The following is a 16,466-nucleotide window of genomic DNA, read 5'->3' as shown; positions in this document are numbered from 1 at the left end:
TAAATATAAATAATAAAAGATACGAAAAACATAAAATGATAAAATATATCTTTAAAATAATATAATTTATTTTACAAACAAATACACTTGAAATATCAACTTGAGTATATATTCATATTCAAGTTCAAATAAGTTAGATTTAAGTTCTTAAATAAATGATATTCAAGTCCAACCAAATTAATCCAAACCTATAAAAATCAATTTTATTTATTTATTTAAAATTATAACCAAAATCAAAATCGAAATATTACATAATAAGACCCTATGCATCAAGAAGTAGACACGAGTTACCGCAAAACGAATGCGACATGAGAAAATAACATTTCGAATACCATGAATATCTCAAAATTTATATAATACAAATTATTAACGTATCAAAATTTCACATAAACATAAAAATATCTCAAAAACACAAAACAAATACATGAACCTTTAGGTCCCTAAGTCATGGATTCAGTGAATGCATTGATTCCCAAACTGTGAAAAAATGAAACATCATATGCCAAGAAAAAAAAAAAAACCAGGAAAATTCAGTGGTTTAAGGAGATTTATGGGACTGAGTTCTTAAGTCAACCAAACTTAAAAAGAAAAACTAATCAAATACAAAACAACTAGATTCCTTAAAAGGGGTATCCATTCTTCCCTTCACTACTTTTTTGGCATATATTAGCTAGATCTGAGGCCGAGCGAAAATTCTGTGGCATTACGGTTCGTTCCTTCTTTTTTGTTTCTTTAATAATACGCTATGACCTCGGAGAAATGTACAACTCGATAAGAACTTTACCTGTCCTTGTGCAGTTCCACTTCAGAATACAAGTTGCTGGCCTCAAAAACAGGGGGAAATCCGTGGACAATGTTGTGTTGAAGTGGAGATAAGTGGAAGTTCATTGTATCGAGACATTAGAGTAGATTCTGACTGGCCTCGACCTCGGATGCCTGTGCATCCAATATGGCTTGTCCTGAAGGATTTGAGCTAATGATCCTCATTGTTGCATTAAATACAGCTTTCTTGTATAGGTCGTCTTCCATCTTCTTAAGAACTTCTTTCAACACTTTAATATCTAATCCCCCAACCAAAACGAGAGTCCCAATTATTTCTCCGAAGTTGTTCGGTGCTTTGGGTAAATCAATGCCGATATCATCCAATAAGGCACCGTAGAGCAAGCATCCGGTCCCTAGGTCTGTAGCTGTAAGAACTTTCTTAATAAACAAGTATTCTAGAAGCTTCGAAACTGGTTCAACACAAGGTGGGCTTTTCTCCAAGGCAATCGAGATAGCTTCTTTCACAAACTCAGGGTGGTACAACGGAGATTTTAGTTCTTCCACGCATTGTAATGCTTCATCAAGCAGCCTAACACTGAAATATTCCTCTAACAGTGCCTGTGTTTTCCTCCAAAGCTCGTCTGTATTTAGTTTAGCAGCCGGATCTAGTGGTTTCTCCACAACGGGAGAAACAGCAGCCACAGGCACAGTTCTGGTAGGTTGGGCTGGAGGCTCAGCACCCAAAAGAGAGTTGGATGGCTGAGCAGGAGGAGTCGAACTTCCCTGTAACAGGGCACTTGTCCTACCAGTCATTAGGCCAGCACTGCCTTGAGGCAACAGCCTTGGATTCATTAAAGATGATTTATCGACTAATGGTGACGGGATATGTCCTCCAGATTTATCTCCCCTTGGCATTGATCGGGTCCTAGGGACTTCCCAATTATCATTGTCTATTCCAGGCATACCAGGCATTCTTCGAGTTCCCGGCATTCCAGGCATCATACCCCAGGTACCAGGACTTATAGGACCACCAGAAACAGGACTATTTCTAATGCTTGCAGTAGCACCTGGACGTAACCCGAGATTTTTTTCAGCCTCGGAATGGATTTCAGTAATTGTTTTGGCTTTCACCTGCAGAAAAACAAATACGAAAAATAGCTGGGAGTTAAAACCTGTTCACAAGGACATAACAGAAACTTCTATCTAATCTAACCCAAAAAATTTGATGGCATCTATTAGCTGACCTCTTCACGCCTGGGGACCCAGTTGTTTGCGCGAAGATCAAGAACATCACGAACCATAAATCTCAGTCTTGGTGCTAGTTGAGGATTTGCAGTCAATTCCTTCAGTCTGCTGAAGTACGAATCATTTATGCGCCGTGATTTTGGGCTCTCATCAAGCTGCTTTCCAATAGTGTTGAAGAACTGACAGATGGCTTCAACATTCTCCTCTGCAGGGCAAGCTTTAGTATCGGGCCCCAAAAGTTCCTATTTGACAGAATAAGCAACAAATGATTTCCCATAACTTTCTAGAAATCCAAGTGCCATTGATGAGAAAGGAAGAATTGGCAATAACCTGTACAATGTGATGGACTATCTTTTCAGGTACCATTTTCTGCTTCAAAAGCTCACCAATTAAACGAATGTTACCAAGGGTACGAAGCTTGACCATCCTTTCTTTATCCCTACGCTCCATCTCTTGCTCAGGGGCAGTCATCAGCCTCACTTCTTCCCTGAGCTTGTCAGCTCCCTCAAATGCTTCTTGGCAGTTATTCAAGAGGACTCGCTTGAATGTTATTTCTTTTCCACCAGGTTCTTCGGGTGGGAATGAGGGAAGCTTATCGTTAAGATCAGCACAAAATCGAGCATACATAGGGCAAAACGTGGGTTCCAAAACAGCCTTGTCAAATATTATAGAAATAACCTCCTGTAAAAAAACACACACAAATACCATCATTAGTTTTATCTTGCGCTGGTAACAGGAAAAGAGCACAGTATAGCATTTCCAAAAAGAATAACAGAATCAAGCAAATAACAACCTTCAAGATATCAGCTGATGTGATACCAGAATCAATAAGTTGACCCTTAAGAAGGTCATACTTCTCTGGAGTAAGCTTGTTCAATATCCTACACAGAGAACAGATCCATTCAGAGAAAACCAATAATTCATTGTTAATTGCACAAAATTCAGTGAGAAGGAAAGAATTGCCTTGGTTCCTATCAAGCATGGTTAACAAAATAAAAACCACTGACAAATTTTGTCATCATTAAAGCACCCACATCAGTAGCTCCAAAAAAAAAAAAAAAAGAGATACCAAACATGCTGAGAAAACATATTAGACTCCAAAGTTGAGAACTCGATAGAATTTAAAAAATGGTTTGGTAAGTTTTTTCTTTACAATGGAATCCAATGCTTGCAAGGGATAATCAGATGATATATTTGCTCTTTTTCATATTTAGCAACTTCCAAAACTAAAGTGTTAGTTACCAACTACAGTAAAAAGAAATAAATAAATAAACTCTGAATTTAAGAACTTCATAGACCTTAATAAATTTGAATGGCAGATGTTCACAATAAAGCCTTGTTTCAGTAACTTATTAAGAAACAAAAAGAAATGTACTGCAACGTCTATTTGCTGCATAGATTTTTAGGGAGTAATTATGCCTAATCTAAGATTAAATCCTGCATAAAATATATCTTTATGGTTTCTCAATAGAAATCAGAGATACATATATAATGCAAGAAACACGCTTTTATGGTTTGTAACAAAATTAGACACATATATGATGCAGAAAATATATTTTCAACATATTTACCCTTTTACAGTCTTTAGAACACGCTCCTTCTCTGAAAGGTTTCCCCTTCTAGCTGACCATGGTACCTCAGCCTTGATCAAAGTTGGAGTTGGTCCTCCCTATATCAACAAAGGAAACCAGATGAAATGCCAAACCCAAATGGCAGCCATAGTGTACGGGGATAAACTCAGTTCTTAAAAGGAATAAATACAAAGCTAAAAATTAAAACAAGACACTACAAGTGATAGAGTTCCTTGAATATTATCAATACGGGAATTGGTGTCTGAGCCAAGTACCTGACATGCTTCATAACTAATACTATTGCAATGACCCTGAAACAAATGGGTTAACAAATAAAAGAAAGAAATTCCCAAAATGTAAGGTTCTGAACCATCTCATCATCATAAAAAACACATTTAAATAAAATTCAGAGTAGTCATTACAGACTCAACTTATTGAACAATTACTCTGACTCCATATAAATACGTAGAGGTTAAGGAATCAAGTGGAGCAGAACTGCTGATTCCAGCACGATGATGCCTAGCTTTTAAACATTCTAATGACAAAGTAATATGTTGCAAGATGCTTCAAATACATACCCAACACCTCCAAGAACAAAAAAAGTAGCATTTTAATAATTCAGACAACGTCAAAGGCAAACAGTAAAAATCTGAAGATAGAGGGAACTCTATAGAGAAAAAAGGTTTGTATCTTTTTATTTTAATTACCCTTTGATCATAAGAGGCCTTTGAGAACTGAGAATTGAGTTGATCATGACGATTAAATTGATTAGCTTCGGGTTGTCTAAAGTCATATCGGTTTCCAGATTCTCTGTCCCGAAGAGCTTCCCAGGACCTCTCCTCTCCAGAAGAAGGAAACTGTGCTGAACGGTTACGCCAATCACGATTATCAGGTTCAGAGTAACGATTCTGACTCTGATTTGATGATGGCTAGCAAAAAGTTCAGAAACCAAAGCAACAAGTATTAACAAAGAATGATGACTTGGTGGATATATTTGCAATACAGTAATTCCATGAAGGCAAGAGAAGGCTTACAATGCTTTCAGCACGACCCCTGTTTTGATCTTCACCAAAGAGCTCCAACTTGATTTCTCCTTTGATTTTAAGAATCTCATCAATAACTTCTACCGCCTAAGAGAAGGCAAGCAGGATATAATCAGATACCGTATCAAGCAAAGTGCCATTGTATGGTCTCAACCAAATAAAACTGAAACAAAAAACAAACACCTATGAACAACTTATTTGCATGACCAACTCGATATAACTGAAGCAGAATGCGAAAAATGTTGGACAACTTCCTTGCATACAAATAAAAACATGTTCTTGTTCTTTCCTGGTTGATTTCTAAAGAAAAATGCAACAATAATATATTTCTGATTCACATATGAAGTATAGTACAAAGAACAAGATTGGACAATCACCTCCCTAAGCTGTAGAAGCTGGTCCCTAGTGTACCGCACACGTTCACGACCCTCGAATCGTGAGTCTCCAGCCTAAAACAGTAAAGCAATTGATCAACAATATTTCAATATAAAGCATGTTAATATTCAGATTAACAATCCAGAAGAATCAATCAGGCAATTGAAGATATAGAATCCAACAATATTAATGATAAAAATAAAATGTACTTGCTAAGGATCTTATATTAAACCAAAAAGAAAAAACATTACCTAATAGCAGCTACACTAACAATTTTTAAATTAAAAAAAAAAAGCCTAACTAATTCCAATAGCAAAGAAAATATAAAATTCAAATCAAATCCAAATCAATATAAAAACATCACATATATGCATATATTATATATATGTGAATATAACATCAAAAAGGATTAGATCGGGAAAGAGATGAACCTTAATAGAGAAAGGGGAAGCACCGCCATGAGGACGAAAGAGAAGAAGATCAGAAGAAACAGAACCAAAGGCTAGGGAAGAAGACGACGACGACGACGATGATGATGAAGGACCACCGAAGAGTCTGCCCCCTCGACCACCACCAGGCCTTAAGCTCAACACCGTCTGATCACCTTGCTGCATACCTCGATCTTTTTTCACGTGAGATTCAATCTCCACCGTCGGATTACAACAAAAATTTAGAAAAAAAAAACAGATAAATCGAGGATTTGTAAAACGCTGAATCTGAATACAAATAGAAAGATAATAATATTTTTTTTTAAAAATGGATTCTAGAGAGAGAAGCGATGAAAGTGATTTTCTTTCTTTCTCTTTTTAAGAACCAAAAGGAGAAGAAAGGAGCTACACGAAGATGGTAAAGATGAAAAACAATGGATTTTTTTATTTTTAATTTATTTTGGGTTAATTAACGAGACATCCTTAAACTATTGTCTAAATTTTAAATTGGTCTCTAAATTTTATGTATTCTAATTTAATCCTCAAAATATTAATGTTGTATCATTTAAGTTCCTTCAATCAACCTAATAGGTGTACAATATCGGTTCAACCTAATTCAAGTTCTTCACTTAGCATAACCATAAATTTAAGTGTTAAATGTTGGTCCATATTTGACATTATGTGTATTTAAAACATGTGAATTGTATTGTAAACATGTGTGTCTATCCTGTTTAAATTGATTTAGACCAACCAGTTAGACCAGAAAGACAAGAACTGAACAATATATCAGTTTTGACGAAGGAGTTAAACCAATTTTAGAATGAACCACTCCGAATCGGAGTTGAATCGCAAGTGGTAAACCGATAAAAGAATTGATGTTAAAAAATATTAAAAATGAGAAAAAACTAACTTAAATAGGAGTGTATAATTGATGTTAACGTCATTATTGTTATATGTATCTATGTTTTTATTTTTTTTTCGATTTCTTATTTCAGTTTTTTTTGTCGATTGAATCAAGAATCGGTGGCCTAATCAATATGACCACTGATTTAGTTCCAAAAATCATTGACTTAGATATGATATGTTTAAAAGAAAATGTGTCAACAAAATTTATGATGTTATTTTATTTCTTTAATTCGTTAGATCCAAATTGTCCTTATAATAATACACTTCTAATATGCATCACGTTAGATCTAAACCATTAAACACCTAAATTGATAGTTAGGCTAGTGGACAGAAGGACCTGGTTGATATAACACTAATATTTTGAGGATTTAATTAGAATAATTTAAAATTTAGGGACCAAGTTAAAATATTCATTATAGTTTGAGCATGTCTTGTGAAATTAATCTTTTCATACGTTATCGTTATCCTTGTTTGTGTAGATTTCTTTGGCATTGATTGACAACTTTGCCCTTCATTCTTAATAGTTAGAACCTTATTTTGCATGCTCTGAAATAAATCAGAACCAATACTTTAATTCAATTAAAATAAAATCCAATATGTATTAAATATTATTAATATTCATTTTAGTTATGCTTTCGACCAAATGAACTGATCAGTTTTATAGAAAAAATTGAAACAAGTTTTATGGAATTTTAGAAAAATCAGTTGGAGACTTTTAATTATTATTATAAAATTTTATTTTTATAAATATATTTTTATATTTTCAATTAGACTTAAATAAAATTTTAATTAATAAATATGAATATGTGCTGGGTTCCAGCTTATGAATTTTTTGTCTAAGGTTAATATAAGTTGAGCTTTTGGGGCAGGACTTTTGATTAAGTTTATAAATTGATATATAGTCCTTATATTATATTATATTTAAAAATAATAAATTTTAACTTTACTTGTAAACTTACAAAATTCACCTAAAAAATAGGGTAATCAGCCCAATCAATTTTTACTTTAAAATGTATAAGACATACTTTCGATTTTTCAATCAGTTTAATTTGAATAAAAATTTTATTTAATCTTTTTAACACAATTATAACTTAAAATCCGATGATACAAAAGTTGACAAGATGTGCAGAGAGTATTGATATAAAGAAAGCCCACCTTGTAAGACAGGGGTTTTAGTTAAGGGGAAGGTTTCTGATACCGAGTTAGTGGCTGAACCGGTTAGACCAACAATTTTTCAGTTTGATCAATTTGATCAGTTTGATTAAATAAATTATTAAAAATATATAAAAAATATTAAAAATTTGATTTAATCAAAATTTTTGCCCAATTTAACCGGTTCTTATCAGTTCTAGATCAATCGGTTCATTACCTTTCTCCAAATTGATACTTCGATCAATTCTTGATCCAACTAATTGATACAATTGGATTCAAACAACCTTGATAAAAGGTTTGGAGACATTCTATGAGTCTCTTAGATGGAAATTCTAAAATGATAATTGTTTAAAGTGAGAACTACCAATTTAACTTGATGTGACTAATCAGAGTTATTAGTTTTGGAAAGTAATAAAAAGACTCGTACTAATCTTCTCAAAAAGTTTATTTGAGATGACTTCAATGTTTTCAAATTTGAGTAAATACTTATTATAAGTTAAATTTTGTGTGGTTTAGAAATGTTCACGAATTAAATCAAATCAAACTTGAATTAAATTTAAATTTAATTATAAAATATATAATTTTTATGTTTTATTATTTTTCAATATTAATACGAGCTGAACGAAGCCAATCAGATATTGAAAACCCAAACCCTACCCAAAGTAAACTAAATTGACCAAATTAAATCAACCATTCCATTCATAAACACCTCTTATAATTTAACCTTACCTCGAGACATATACTAAAATTGAATAAATTAAAATTGTATTAGTCTTTTTACCATTCAAGCTTGAAGAATTCTCAATAATGAGATGGTGGCCAAATTAATTTAATACAAAACTTCAATTCTTTTAATCATCATTTACTCTATGTCAAAATTAGTTTTAATCATAAAATTTTTATATACTAATTTTAATTAATACGTCAAATTACATTGATTTAATGACAAAATAATTCAATGTTGATTTGAAATTTTAATTCACATTAGGTTCATGACTTGAATACATTTTACAAATGCTAAAATACGAACCTTAAATTTATTAAATACCATTTTTTAGAAATAACTACATAAATTAACTAGGTTAAAACTCGAATTAAAATTTACCTCAGCATTGAACTCAAATATTTTGCTTCCTTTGCCTTTTTTTTTTCTTCATATGGTAATACAAAAATTACACGTAGGGAAAAAGAATAGAGCCAGTAACTCCATCTTTTGAAAGGGTAAAAAAAATGAAAGAAGAAAAAATTACCATTTAAGTTAAAAAAGGAAAATAGAAACAAAAGGGGGGGAAATTTACATTTTACCGGGGCTGGCAGAGCAGAGATTTTGTAATTAATTTTTATCTCACTTTAAATGATAATAATAATATATTGGCAGAATATTATTAGCTTACCAGCTGGTTTTTTTTTTATGGCCATGGAAATAATGTTTTGGCTGCCATCATTGGTTGCTTATTCCTCTCCAAAGCTTGTTTTGTTTGTATGAGATGAGACCTAAGACTGTACTCTTCTAACTGTTCAATTACACCACCAAAAACTGTCAAATACATACATACATACATGCATGCATCCATCCATGCATGTGAAATAAGACAAAGTAACTATATGCATTAGAATAAGTTTGCAAATTGCAGAAATCCATTTTAGCCAGCTCAGGTGGCACATGTATGGGATGAGCTGACAATAGCCAGCCAGCCAATTCGATAGCGATGGCATATTGGGGATGGATATCCATATTTTTTCTTTAAGTATCTATGTCTAATAGTATACATGTTCGATTTATATTTGAATATTGTTATGAAGATATTGACCCTCTATGAACTATAAGTTTGAAGATATTGACCCTCTATGAACTATAAGTTCAGGTAAAAATACCATGGAAGTCTATACTAAATGTCAAGATTGCATTTTGCCCTCTCTATTTAAAAAGGTGCAAATTAAGACCTGTACAATAAATCAAAGAGCAAAAATCCTTTCTATTAAAAATTTGATCCATTTCTATTGCTAAAAACCAAATAAATGACACATGGCGTGCCACATGTACCTCATGCTGATGTATAAGCACCAATTTTTAAAAGTAGAAATGTATGAAATTTTTAACAGAACGATCAATTTACTCTTTAATCTAACGTACAGAAACTAATTTGTCTATTTTTTAAGTAAAAAAGGCAAAAATGCAATCTAACTCATAGTATAAGAGCCTCCATGATACTTTTACCCATAAATTCGTGTCCGATACAGATCCGTATCTAACACAGACCCGAGTCCAAGTAAGCTAATCAGGTAAGCATAAGGAAGATCTCACATGGCACGCATGTATGAGCATTCCAACTATTACCTATCAAGCTTCATGCTGAAATTTTTCTTTCATATCCCCCATTAACACATGAAAGAAACTTCTACTTCAGCATGATTAACTAAACTGAGTTAACTTGATACTGAGTTAAAGCCTTTCTTCCACAAGAAGGTTGGCTTTGGCCAAAAGGGATCCGAATATGTCATGTTCCATGTGGAAGATGACAAGTACCACTTGAAACATCAAATTCAACCCTCCTTAACTCTTCTCGCTCTCTTTAAGAGGAAAATAGCTTTCAATCCTATTCTCATGCCTTGCCATATTTCTCATTACATGCATGATATTTACAATCCAAGAATTTGGAGATCGGCAAGCATGTAATGTGTCCTCACCTGCATAGCCGCTGTTGAAGCCATGAGAGCTTCACATTGGTCGAGCATGTTTTTCTCTAGAGTAGCTATTGCAGCAAGTTCGGAGACCAAATTGTTTATTCCTTCAACCTACATCACATATAATGTTGAAATACAATTAAGCTTCCACAACCAAATCAAAGATAAATCAGCAAGAAAAACCTCAAGCTAATATCGGAATCAACCATCTGTCACACATTGGAGCAGCACGGGATAAAATCAACTACGGCATTGATATTTGTTTTCTCTCCTTATAATGTCAGGGATTTAGGTCGAGAAACAGGGGAAATAAGTAGATTAGGAAGGTAAAACACCTTTGAGAGTAAAGAACAAATGGAGGAGCCCATAGCCTGCATCACATCAACAGCAGAGGAAATAGCAGCTTTCAATGATTCGATATCTGCCTGAAGAGCACGAAATGCAGTATTGATGTCAATATTGTCTCTTTTCAGATATCAATCCGAAGTATTCTTGTAAACTAACTTACCCTTGCCCCTCCAGCTACGGGAAGACGCAGAGTGCTTGCCTCCAGATCTTCTACTGCTCCAGCTAAAGAACTTATATGATCTCTTTCAAGTAGTGCCCAATTGTTGAGATATCCCATCTGCATGAATCAGATACACATGCATTTAGATAATGGAAATTCAGTGAAAAAGTATCTATACTAATATGCCAACTGTCAGTAAATATTCTTAAAATGAGTGAGATAAGACCTTATATCGAACTTTTGGAGACATAAGCAGTTGATCATAAACTGTTTAACCAAATATAAGACTATATAATTTATGTAGATAATAAATTTTTTGTCTTCCATCTATTCGATATCAATAAACATAAAAGGTGTTTATCTAAAAGTTGTAACTGTGATGTCCTTGTAACAGTAACAGTTAGAATAATAATAATAGTTATCAAGTGAAGGCCACTTCGGAAAGGAGGTGTCATGGGCAGGGCCAGACCAGGTTGGCAAGGAAAATCCTTACTGAAGGGTACCAATACACACTTGACACCTTGACTTGCATACTTTTCGTGTTTATGCAACAGAGAGTCAGTTGCGATATGTTATCACATTTAACCGAAATTTGTTCCCTTACTGAAGGCACCAATACACACTTGACACATAAAAGGCGTATTCAAGTTTGAACCCTCATTTCCTTAAAATATAACTGTTTAGACCTGAAGGTATAAAGCAGATACATAAGCATGCACTGAATAACTTCCTGTATCTTTACCAGGAGTTGCACAACTAAAAATGCACATAGACTATTAGTACAAGTTCAAACATAAATATAAAAGCACTTCTAACATCGAACATGTATGAGGGGAATAAAAGTTTGCTATCAAAGAAGAAATAGAGGCAGGCATTACTTGATCATTCAAAACCGTGTTCAGCTTGAGCTCTAACTTCAACTGCTGCAAATTGATCTTTTTCTTGATCACGGCATCCCATAGACCCAAAGTAGCCTTCCAGACATTGTACAAAATTTCCTGCAACAACAGATCAAAATTTTCATTGATAAACATAGGATAGAATTGAAAATTCACTACCCATGCCATTTCTGTACTCTAAGTGCATACAGGCATACTATACTGTCAAGAAATTCATCACGGTAGGAAGCTGATCATTGTGGATCGTGATAGAAAGAAGCAAACAATTGAAAATTTATCCTATTCAAACCATCAAAGACTATCTCCCTTGCATATGCTAATATTTTTCAGGGCAGAGTTGTTTGTTTAGAGCAGAATTCTACCTCTACAGTAACTTTCTGAATGTACAGCACAGCTTCTGCTCGGGCATTAGCAAATCGCCACTGCAAATATCGATTATAAAGAAGACGGAGTTGATGAGCATCCTCTATGTAGTTTGCACCTTTTCTTCCCTTCTTAATATCTGCAATAAAACTAAGAACTGAAGTTGAGCTGTGGGATTGACTAGATAAGGTGGATGTCCTCATCCGAGATGGACTGACTCCCCTTGTAGTTGCACTGACCCCTCTTGGAGGTGGAGTGGAAGGTCTTGCCCGAGAAGGACTGGCACCCCTAGAAACAGAGGTCCTATTTGGTGTGTGAGGTCGTGATCCAGGAGCAGACAAAGACAGAGATTTGAGCGCATGAGTTGCCAGTGCCATTTTGTCCAATGAACTTGCAGAAAGGAGCCTTGCAGGTCCAGATACTCGCAGAGATTTATCATCGATTGAAATTACCTCAGGTCTTATTCGACTAATTTCACTGAGTGATAACAAACTGGTAGTGTCGTTAGCAAATTTCTTTAGAGGTTTACCCGAACTATCAGACATTGGCATTCTCTTCGGTGAAGATAACCCAGTTCCTGGAACTGGAGTGGATAAACTTTTGACAATCCTATTATCACCCAGATCCACACTTCCATTCAATGAATTGGAAGATAATTTCCCACGAATTCTACTAGGCCATCTATGCTGATCTATCAATCGGCCAGGCAAACCTTCAACTGGCTTAGCATTTTCAGATTGATCAGGTGCATTCTTCCCTTTAAGAGGACTACTCTTTCTCTCTGGAGTAGGCTTGCGTGATAAGGTAGATTTCTCAGACTGTTGTCTATGAGACACATTTGAAGAAGGTCTCAAAGTACGATCCAATGAAACATTAGTAACTGGTTTTTCTTTTTCCTTTTTGCTAACAGGAATTGAAATCGTATCAGACTGAAATGAAACACTAAGACTTCTCATAGTAGAAGGCCATAAACTTTCAGGTGTGCGGCCTGTTGATAGCCTTCTAGATGGTATCTGCACAGCTATTGATGAATCATGAACTGGTGTAGATGGACTTCGAGGCGAAGGTGGTGTTGAGGGGCGTTTCCTCTCAGCCGATACAGCTCTATTTTGCGGCAACTGGGAAGGAGTAGAGGTTGCTCTAGTAAGGTTTGGAGATGGACAACGCCTGGGACCAAACGTTGTCGAAGGACTAGGTGCTTTAAACCTCGAACTAACTTCCCTAGTTCGAGGCTGTCGAGTCGTGAGTGGTGCATTGTTTTTTTCAGCAGGAACAAGAGGAGGCCTTGTGGTATCCACAGCTGCAAGCTTTGGCAATCGTCTCTCTGATTCACATATATCCATCCAAACCTTCCAAACTAGACCACATTGATGGGATTTTCTATAAATAGAACTAAACTACATTTAACAGCCTAACCTTTACATGAATCCCACACATAACTGGAATAACTCCAGCAGCTTAAAAAGAAGATGCTTTCCCCTTCAATAAATCTGCCACAAATGCATAAGCCAAAAGTTAGATGCTTACAGAATGGCAGAAAGCAAAGTTATAATTACAAACACCATAGGAAAAAAAAAAAGAGGACATCTTTACAGATACCCAGATCTGACTGATAAAAGAATTAGAGAATTACAAGAAATTAACTGAAATGGGCATAGCTTATTAATCAAGAAAAGCCCAAATCCAAGCAGATCAAGCCATAAGAATGAGACTGAGAAGATAAAACAGCATCGGGCACAATCGGGGTTGGAGGGGGTTCAGAAATTACAGTAGAATTCTATCCAACATAGATTAACGGTCATCACTATGGCTTCTGGTTAAATCAAAATCTCACACAAATTTGCAAATGCAATTGCACTAAGAGGTCCCCTATGGGAATATTGGAGAAACTATACTGTCAAACTCTCCACTGGTCTTTTGTTTCCTGGTGGTGGGGGGTGTAGGATAAGAAGACAGCTAGAAGAAAGGTGCTTAGGGGAGAGAGAAAAAAGAATATATATATATACATACATATAAAAATTACTCCAACTTTTCATTTTTCCTCAAATATTCATGTTTAAAACACTAATTCGATGCATTACCGCTATAAAAGTATGAAGTATAACTTTTCATGAAATCATCAAATACATATCTAAATTAACTTTTCATGAAATCATCAAATACATATCTAAATTTTAAGTACCTGAGTAACATAAAAAGAAACCAATTTCACTCTAATTGTCAATTAATTTTTATAATGTTAATATATCTACTTTTGTCACGGGAATGCATGGTCAGCGGGGCTGGTACAATAACCACAATGAAGGGTTCATTGATTTTTTTCACTCACAAAAATAAATAAAACAGCCCACGCTGGCTTCTTTCCCTTCTTTCTCACCCACTTTCCATGAAAAGGAATTCAATGAAAACGATCACAACAAACAATCGAATCAATTTTTAATTTTTTTTTAAATGTCCTATCTTCCCATAAAAATACATACATTGATCACATGGGATTTTTTTTTACCTGGGATCACATGTTTGATTAACTAACTGACAGTAAAAATTAACAATAAATTAAAATTTTAAGTGCAGTTCAACAAACTACGAAAAATATGTAGGATTGTTTGTTTGTATCCTAATTGGTTTAAGAAATTAAATAATTGGATAAAGAAAAGAACAAAATTGAAGTTTTCTTGCGGTGCTAATGTTGGTGAATGATATGGGGAAAGAGATGGAGGACCACGTGCAAGAAGATCAGTGTCCATCCCCATGAATTAACAGTGAAAACTTTAAATAATAGTTTAAAATTTGTTATATAAATAAAAACTGTAAATATACAGATAAAAACATAGTATTCATCCGTATAAATATTTTTATATATTTTTTAAAATTATTGATTGAGGAACGAAAATCAATGGAAAATCACAGGATAGTGTAGAGATTTTAAAATTTTAAACGAGGGTTTAAATTTTTTAAAATGAAAAGAATCCAAAATCATGTAGTGTCTGGATTTGACAGTGTTATGTCTCTGAAATTGAAGACAAAAATAGAGTGATTAAAAAATAACTGTTTTATGCAAATCTATCAGTGACAAAGTTGCAGAGGTTTGTTCATTTGAATCCAACTGCTAAAAATAGCAACCAAAATAAAAGAAACATTAAATTTAAACTAATTTTATTCGTAATCATTATTGTGTTTTCATACTAATCAAAGCGATTAACAAAGTAAGAAACAAATTTTAAAGCAGAAAGCTGAAAATTACTTGAAAAACAAATCTCACGATAAATTTAAACTAATTAATTTTTATTTATTTTGGTGTTTTATACTAATACAAGTAGTCAACAAAGCAAGAAGAAATTTTAAAGCAGAAAGCTGAAAATTACTTGTAAAACAAATCTCAAGATAAAGAAGAAAGAAAAAAAAATTATTAAATTAAATAAATAAAATCTCACCTCTTACCGATCTGGAAAAAATTTATATTCCAAAGCGATTCAATCAAAGAGAATTAACTGTAATTCGTTGAGATTCAAGATAAAAAGAAGAAGAAGAAGCAACCAATACGAGTGATCGCCGGAGAAGAAAGGACGGATAACTGGAGGGTGATCGGAGAAGGAATATTCCGGCGGGAGATGGAAACGTATTGAAAAAAATTTTCAGTTTCTTTACGAGAGAAAAAAAGAAGAGAGATTTAACTCACAAAAAAAAAGGCGAAAATAAAGTGATAAATTCGAGGAAAAAATAAAAGAAATTTAAATAAAAAAGTTTGAATAAAAGATGAGGGAAAAAGGCAGGAAACTGTTTTTTTTTTTTTTCAGTTGAGAGAGAGAAGAAAACTGAGTAAGGCAGTTGTTTTCGCGCCACCTACTTTTATTGACATTTTCTTTTTTACATTTATTTACTTATTTATTGTTAATTTAGTTTTTCAGGAAATATTTAATAAATTTATAAAAGGATGAATTTAAAAAATAACTAATTCATATATGGTTGATTTTAGACATAATATAATTTTTAGCCCCTAACTTAATAATTAGGTTCAAGATAATGCGGTACAATATCAGAGTGACATATTCAGTGTTTTAATAATTGGACAATTGGTTGAACAAGTTATACCATCAATTTTCGATTCAACCAGTTTGATTGGTTTGACCATCTAACCAACAATAATTAAAATTTTATAAGAAAAAAATAAGAGATTTTATTAAATCGGTTCATCTTGTTTAACTGTCGATTTTTGTCCTAATTTTCGAGATTTACCAATTTCAAGTAGTTTTCGAGTCAATTGATTCAAACTTTTTATTTGGACTGTTATACTAATTAGTTCACAATTTGTCAGATCTGGTTTTATTCCAATAACACTAGTCACACATCATTAGATATTGACAGTATCCAAGTTCAATGACCAAAATGGATCTAATTACTAAGTTTAACGACCAAAATGGAATAAGTATCAAAATGGACCTAGTTGCCAATTTCATGAGCCACAAATTATATCATCCTTTGATTTTATCATTTTAAATATATTTTTATTACTTATGAAGCTTATCGTA

General features: G+C 33.7%; 2 protein-coding genes across 3 annotated transcripts; both read right to left on the bottom strand.

Moving 5' to 3' along the window:
- Positions 1–309: 309 nt before the first annotated feature.
- On the bottom strand, positions 310–5,817 carry LOC105792834 (eukaryotic translation initiation factor). The gene is made up of 9 exons (XM_012621636.2): positions 5,428–5,817; positions 4,999–5,070; positions 4,613–4,708; positions 4,286–4,507; positions 3,579–3,676; positions 2,801–2,888; positions 2,338–2,688; positions 2,007–2,249; positions 310–1,893 (listed from the first exon to the last, which is right to left on the bottom strand). The coding sequence occupies exons 1-9, from the start codon at positions 5,608–5,610 to the stop codon at positions 901–903; spliced, it is 2,346 nt and encodes a 781-aa protein (XP_012477090.1). The 5' UTR covers positions 5,611–5,817; the 3' UTR covers positions 310–900.
- Positions 5,818–8,594: 2,777 nt separating this feature from the next.
- LOC105792832 (AUGMIN subunit 8) lies at positions 8,595–15,716 on the bottom strand. 2 transcript variants are annotated; one of them, XM_012621633.2, is made up of 7 exons: positions 15,372–15,716; positions 11,937–13,427; positions 11,554–11,673; positions 10,676–10,792; positions 10,503–10,592; positions 10,171–10,278; positions 8,595–8,996 (listed from the first exon to the last, which is right to left on the bottom strand). In XM_012621633.2, exons 2-7 carry the CDS (start codon positions 13,278–13,280, stop codon positions 8,892–8,894), a joined length of 1,884 nt encoding a protein of 627 aa, XP_012477087.1. In that variant the 5' UTR covers positions 13,281–13,427; positions 15,372–15,716; the 3' UTR covers positions 8,595–8,891. The 2 variants fall into 2 exon arrangements, with proteins under 2 accessions (XP_012477087.1, XP_012477088.1); XM_012621634.2 differs by lacking the exon at positions 15,372–15,716 and adding an exon at positions 13,571–13,916.
- Between the last annotated feature and the right edge of the window lie 750 nt (positions 15,717–16,466).

This window comes from Gossypium raimondii, chromosome 8 (genome assembly GCF_025698545.1).
Source record: "Gossypium raimondii isolate GPD5lz chromosome 8, ASM2569854v1, whole genome shotgun sequence".
In the NCBI taxonomy this organism is placed as follows: Eukaryota; Viridiplantae; Streptophyta; class Magnoliopsida; order Malvales; family Malvaceae; genus Gossypium; species Gossypium raimondii.
The sequence above is the reverse complement of the archived record's forward strand: the minus strand, read 5'-3'. Positions and strand labels throughout refer to the sequence as shown.